Source organism: Enhydra lutris, unplaced genomic scaffold (assembly GCF_002288905.1).
Source record: "Enhydra lutris kenyoni isolate GAN:26980312 unplaced genomic scaffold, ASM228890v2 scaffoldscaffold38, whole genome shotgun sequence".
In the NCBI taxonomy this organism is placed as follows: Eukaryota; Metazoa; Chordata; class Mammalia; order Carnivora; family Mustelidae; genus Enhydra; species Enhydra lutris.
Window position 1 is genome coordinate 12528719 of NW_019154122.1, and position 5799 is coordinate 12534517.

The 5799-nt window shown below is 53.6% G+C and overlaps 1 protein-coding gene across 3 annotated transcripts in view; it reads right to left on the reverse strand.

The window, feature by feature from the left end:
• The window catches only part of LOC111154630 (phosphogluconate dehydrogenase), a 16818-nt gene continuing 11019 nt past the window's right edge, over nucleotides 1–5799 (reverse strand). For all 3 annotated transcript variants that reach the window (XM_022514369.1, XM_022514367.1, XM_022514368.1), the window contains 6 exons: nucleotides 4478–4667; nucleotides 1311–1441; nucleotides 1000–1133; nucleotides 741–840; nucleotides 480–602; nucleotides 1–395 (listed from right to left, as the gene is read on the reverse strand). In XM_022514369.1, the coding sequence (XP_022370077.1) occupies nucleotides 276–395; nucleotides 480–602; nucleotides 741–840; nucleotides 1000–1133; nucleotides 1311–1441; nucleotides 4478–4667 (798 nt within the window). In that variant the 3' untranslated portion in view covers nucleotides 1–275. The remainder of the gene's footprint in view (nucleotides 396–479; nucleotides 603–740; nucleotides 841–999; nucleotides 1134–1310; nucleotides 1442–4477; nucleotides 4668–5799) is intronic.

Here is a 5799-nt window from a genome sequence, read left to right on the forward strand (position 1 = left end):
GACATCCCCCCCCCCCCATGCGTGCCTTGAGCAGGGCACTCAGGCACGTACAGGCTGGCCTCCTGCTCGGCCCCAGTACGCCAGGGCAGAGGGCACCGTGCTTCTCCCAGGGCCACTTCACATGGACACTTACATGACCTTGTCAGGAGTCCCTTAGGAGACTATCTTAGAATAGGTCTGAGCAGAGAGCGGGGCGGAGGGCTGGGTGAGCGGCGTCGGGCAGCCCCTGGAATGTCTCCCCCCGTCCCGGGAACCGTGGCAGGTGACTGGTCTGATCAGGCATTGTATGAAGAGGACGACACGCTGCCCCCGTGGCCTGTCCAGTTAGTGTGGATAAACTGTCCGGGTTTGGCTAAGAGTTCGTAAGTGTGAGCCCCGAAGTAATCCCGCTGAGCCTAGAAGACAAGAAGTCGGGTGGTTGGAGTGACAGGGACGGGCCACCACCCGGTAAGCGCTGACCACCTGCTCGGGCAGCTCACCTGGAGGAGGTTGGCCGGCAGCACGTCGTGTCTGTACCCGTCGTAGAAGGACAGGGCGGTGGTGAAGCAGGGCATCGGGATGCCCACCTGAACCCCGGTGCTCACTGCCCGCCGCCACGCGCCCTGAGCCAAAACAAGCCAAAGACGAGGGGTCAGCCTGCAGGGAAGACGCCTGCTTCCTTCCCAAGTGGCAGAATTCCACGAGCGCCGAGGCTGGGAAGTGAAAAACCAAACCCCCGCACCCAGCTCTGGGCGGCCTACCTGGCAGTTCTCGACAGCGGACTTAAAGAAGTCATCGAGCAGGAGATTCTGAAGTTGTGGGTTCCGGTCAAATGCATCCTTTATCTTTCCTAGGAACACGCTGAAATGATCAGGAGGGAAGAAAGCACCGCCTTAACCTGGGCGCACTGAGCGCCCGGCAGGAAGCAGGGGAAGGAGTCGGCGGGGAGACCGTCCACTCAGGTGCTGAGAGCACCACTCTGGGGCACGGTGGGGGGGGGGGCATGTGCCGCACACTCACCTCCTGATGATGCAGCCCCCTCTCCACATCAGGGCGATGCCGCCGTAGTTGAGGGTCCAGCCGAATTCCGTGGCCGCCTGTCTCAGCAGCATAAAGCCTTGCGCGTATGAGATGATCTTGGAAGCGTAGAGGGCCTAAGGGACGATGGACCCGTGTGAGCTAGAGTTAGCCGCGTCCTCCCAGCCAGCAGGCCAGGCCTAGCGTGGACGGTGGCAACAAGACACGGCTGGACTCTGCGGCCTCCCGCGGCCTCCCGCCCCCACTGCCGCCCAAGGCACACACAGCCACTACGGTCAGGGACTGGGCCCCACCTTCCGAATATCCTCCAGGAACGCTTTCTTATCACCTTCAAACTGGATCTTCTGGGGACCCGTCAGCTTTTTGCTGGCTTGAATCCTCTCGTCCTTCAGAGATGACAAGCATCGAGCAAAAACCGCTTCTCCTGCGGAGCGGAGGGGAGAGCGTGACTGGAGCTCACTCATGAAGCCGACGGGAAAAGAGTACACAGACGCCAGAAAGAATGAGGGAAATTAGTAAAGGAACGGATTTCCAGTTGTACCAAGAGCTGAAGTCTCAACCTTAGGCCACAGAACTGAACCTGGCTCAGAAAGAATTTTCAAACTTGGGGCGCCTGGGTGGCTCAGTGGGTTAAGCCTCTGCCTTTGGCTCAGGTCATGATCTCAGGGTCCTGGGATCGAGCCCCACATCGGGCTCTCTGCTCAGCGGGGAGCCTGCTTCCTCCCCCATTCTCTGCCTGCCTCTCTGCCTGCTTGTGAACTCTGTCAAATAAATAGATAAAATCTTTAAAAAGAATTTTCAAACTTGTAAAAAGTTTTGAACTGATAAAAACCTCTAGACAGTTGATTTGATAATCAAAACTCCAAAGAAATCAATCTTCCAGCATGAACACAGGTACAGTCACAAAGATCAACATGTACTTCACACGGGGAGCTCTGAGCGCCTGGCAGGCTCAGCCGGTGGAGCTTGCGACTCTTGATCTCGGGGTTACGAGTTCGAGTCCCACATTGGTATGGAGATTACTTAAAAATACAATCTTAAAAAAAGTAAACGGGAGGAGTTCTAGGGAAAAAACAAGGAAGTAAAAGCACTTTGGTTCAGAATTACTCTGCTGGTCCATATGTAAAATTTCAATTTCACTTGGGAGGGCTTGATTTTGAAATGCTCCCCAAGGACTCTCTTCTTCAGGAGCACTCACTGCCCCTCGAAAACTAGTTCGCAACAGGCAGCCTTAACTTGGCTCAGTGCTCAACTACAGTGGCGTCGCCCTAACCTGGGGGTTGTCTGCAACAGCCATACACGGAGAAACAGCAGACTCGCCCCTCAAAAAACTCCACTTTTTTTTAAGATTTTACTTATTTTGACAGAGACAGAGCGCACAAGCAGGGGGAGCAGCAGAGGGAGAAGCAGACTCCCCACCGAGCAGGGAGCCCGACGCAGGACTCGATCCCAGGACCCTGGGGATCATGATCTGAAACGAAGGCAGACACTTCACCACCTGAGCCACCCAGGAGCCCCCAAAACCCCATTTTCTAATTATTTAAATTTCTTTTTCAGTACGTCCACGATCACCATAATTTTCATTTGAATGAACATTTCAATACGGTATTTTAATATCAAGATATTTAAACTTCTCAAAAATTTGCCCTTCAAAAAGCCGACTTGCTCAACTGACACATTACACAATTAGAGTAAATTACACATACGAATCCGTCCCCCGCAGATAAAATGAAGTAAAACCTCTGGGCTTTGTTTTCGAGGGAAGGGGACTGGCCACACACCCAACAGCACTGCCCAAACTCGGAACACACACACCGGCGTCACGGGGCGGCCCGGTGGGCTCGCCCTCGCCAGCCTTGCACACACACGATGACTCGGCACCAGGGGACGGAAGTGTCAGTGTGACACGGCTGGCGCAAGGAGGCCAGGGTGGCACAACACCCCGTGTTACCCAAGGGTCAGCTCGAAGACTTCCTTCCCTGTTGGTCCAGCAAACACGAAGGGCACCCACCCAGGGACGAAGCCTGGCCTGCCTCCGACCGGGAGAGGTGAGCCTCTCTCCACCCGAGAGTAGGAGCCTTACCCTTCCTCGCCCTTCCACCGACATCGGTGACCAAGAAACTGTTCCTGGCAGTTGTGCCCTCACTCCCCTGCCCTGGGCAGCCCTCACGTTAGCTCAAGAGTGGCCGCAGCCCTCTGCACCGAGGTGGCTAAGCGACCTGCTTGACCTGCTTCTCCTTGCGTGGCTCACAGCCGGCCGCGGGGAGCCCTAATCCATAGGAAAAGGAAAGGCGGGAGGAGACTCCGGGGGGGAGGCAGCCTCTAACCGGCCGAGCAGAGAGGAAAATCTGTTCTTGGAGGGGGCTATCTTCTGCCAGGAGCAGAGATGAGCCTTTCATTCAGCACGCCAGGCACCTTGTTCTACTGTTTTCAATCTTGCCAGAAGTGTATCTGTTTTATTCTTAAAGGACCAACTTGTTTCATGAATCCTCTTATTATCTGCTATCTGTTCGTTTCTGCTTTCTACGATTTCCGTCGCCCTGTATCTTCCAGTTCGAGGCTGAGCTCACTGCTCTAAAACACAACATCCATGAAAAGGACACACACCAATGGTCCGGATCGTGGCTTTCTCTAAACGAAGGGGAAGGAACAAAGCAAGAGAGTTCCTAAAGGACCTGAAAATGTATAGGCTATATTTTATTTTTAAAATATCTGGGGGAAGGGTGCCTGGCTGGTTCAGTAGGAAGAGCATGTGACTGTCGACCTTAGGGTCATGAGTTCAGGCCCCACGTTGGGTGTAGAAATAACTTAAAAATAAGTAACCTTTAAATAAAATAAAAAATAGGGGCGCCTGGGTGGCTCAGTGGGTTAAAGTCTCTGCCTTCGGCTCAGGTCATGATCTCAGGGTCCTGGGATCGAGCCCCACATCGGGCTCTCTGGTCAGTGGGGAGCCTGCTTCTCCCTCTCCTTCTGCCTGACTCTCTACTTGTGATCTCTGTCAAAAAAATAAATAAAATCTTTTTAAAATAAATAAGTAAATAAAATAAAAAATAAGTAAAGTATCGGGGAGGGGGAACCACAGCAAAATATTAACAAATGTTGAGGACAGAAGCTCATGTCATTCATGAACAATTTCGTTACCGGGACCTTCCCCATTAGAAGGTCATGGAGGTCACTGACCACAGTTCAGTCCCCAAGGCAAAGCCAGCCGGAAGGTCGAACTGGATAAGAAAGCCAGGAACTCCCAAATGCCCCTCAGAGCCCATATGACCGAGAGAAGGTTGGCAGGAGGAGAAGCTAGAGCGCAGGCTCTCGCGCTGGAGGAGCGGAAAGCACTGAACGCCACTGAGCGCCGCACACAGGCTCCCGGAGGCCGGTCCTTAGGGGCCGGTCTACACCAGCATCCCAGAAGCACAGCAAGAGCGAAAGACGAGGGGCTTCGGCGGGGAGCACACGTTACCGATGAGGGTGACGGGAACGCCGTACTCCAGGGCCGAAATGGCCGTCCACTTGCCCGTGCCCTTCTGGCCCGCGCTGTCCCTGATCTTCGGCAGCAGGTGTCCGCCGTCAGCGTCTCGGAACTTGAGGATGTTGGCCGTGATCTCGATGAGGAAGGAGTCGAGCTCTGTCTTATTCCATTCCTCAAACACCTAGCGCGGGACGTGGGAGGAACAGCATGAGAGAAACCAGGCCCACGCAGAAGCCCCCAGGCCCCCGGCTTTCGTCTGCAGCGACCGGTGCTCACGACTCGCTCCGTGTTCGGGGCTGAGCCCCGCTCCCCTGAGTTGAGTTTGCTGCTCCCCACGAGTCAGCTGTGCTTGCTCGCACCGTCACCTCCTCGGAGGCCGTCCCTGCTCACCGGACCTCCTCACGCCCCCCTCCTCTCCTGCAAAAGCTCCCGCCAGCCAGCTGCACACTGCTGCGGAGCGACTGTCGTGTGTCCCAGCTCCGTGCGGCCAGGGGGCTGGGGCTTTGGTTGTTTTGCTATTATGTCCCCAACACCGAGAACGGTTCCCAGCATATAGGACAGCACTGGTATCCATAAATACGTTGTTTTCAGTAAATTGATTACATCTGAACACACAACAAGAGAACCACTGTTTCTACGAAAATAAAGTTAAATTGTTTTAAGAAAGAAGAGTGAAGGCAAGTCAGTGAAACAGAAGGGATGACACGTTTCAAAATTGGGAGGAGGGGCGGCCGGGGAGGGGGTTCAGTCAGGGGAGGCTGCAGCTCTGGATCTCGGGGTTCTGAGTTCAAGCCCCATCTTGGGTGTAGAGATTACTAAAAAAATAATAAACTTTAAAACAAAAACATTGGGGGAAAAACTGTAAAAACTCTGGAAGAATTCTGCAGCGTGCACCTTGCAAGGAAGTGTCCCTAAATCACTCGATCACTTGAAGGCGCTGGAAGGGGAACCCCTAGACGACGAGAAAGAGGACTAGGATGTTGGCCAGCAGAGCCACACTTGGCAGAAAGGACTGGATGGGTGAGGAATGTGTCTTCCTCTATTTCCAGTTAAAATAAATGTTTACCTAGTGACAATGCTGAAGTCTTCAGAGAAAAGAGTACTGGTGCTAACCTTGAAATGTATTTTTATTTTTTAATTCTTAAAAAAGATTTTATTTATTTATTTGACAGAGATCACAAGTAGGCAGAGCAGCAGGCAGAGAGAGAGGGGGAAGCAGGCTCCCTGCTGAGCAGAGAGCTTGATGTGGGGCTCGATCCTAGGACTCTGGGATCATGACCTGAACTGAAGGCGGAGGCTTTAACCCACTGAGC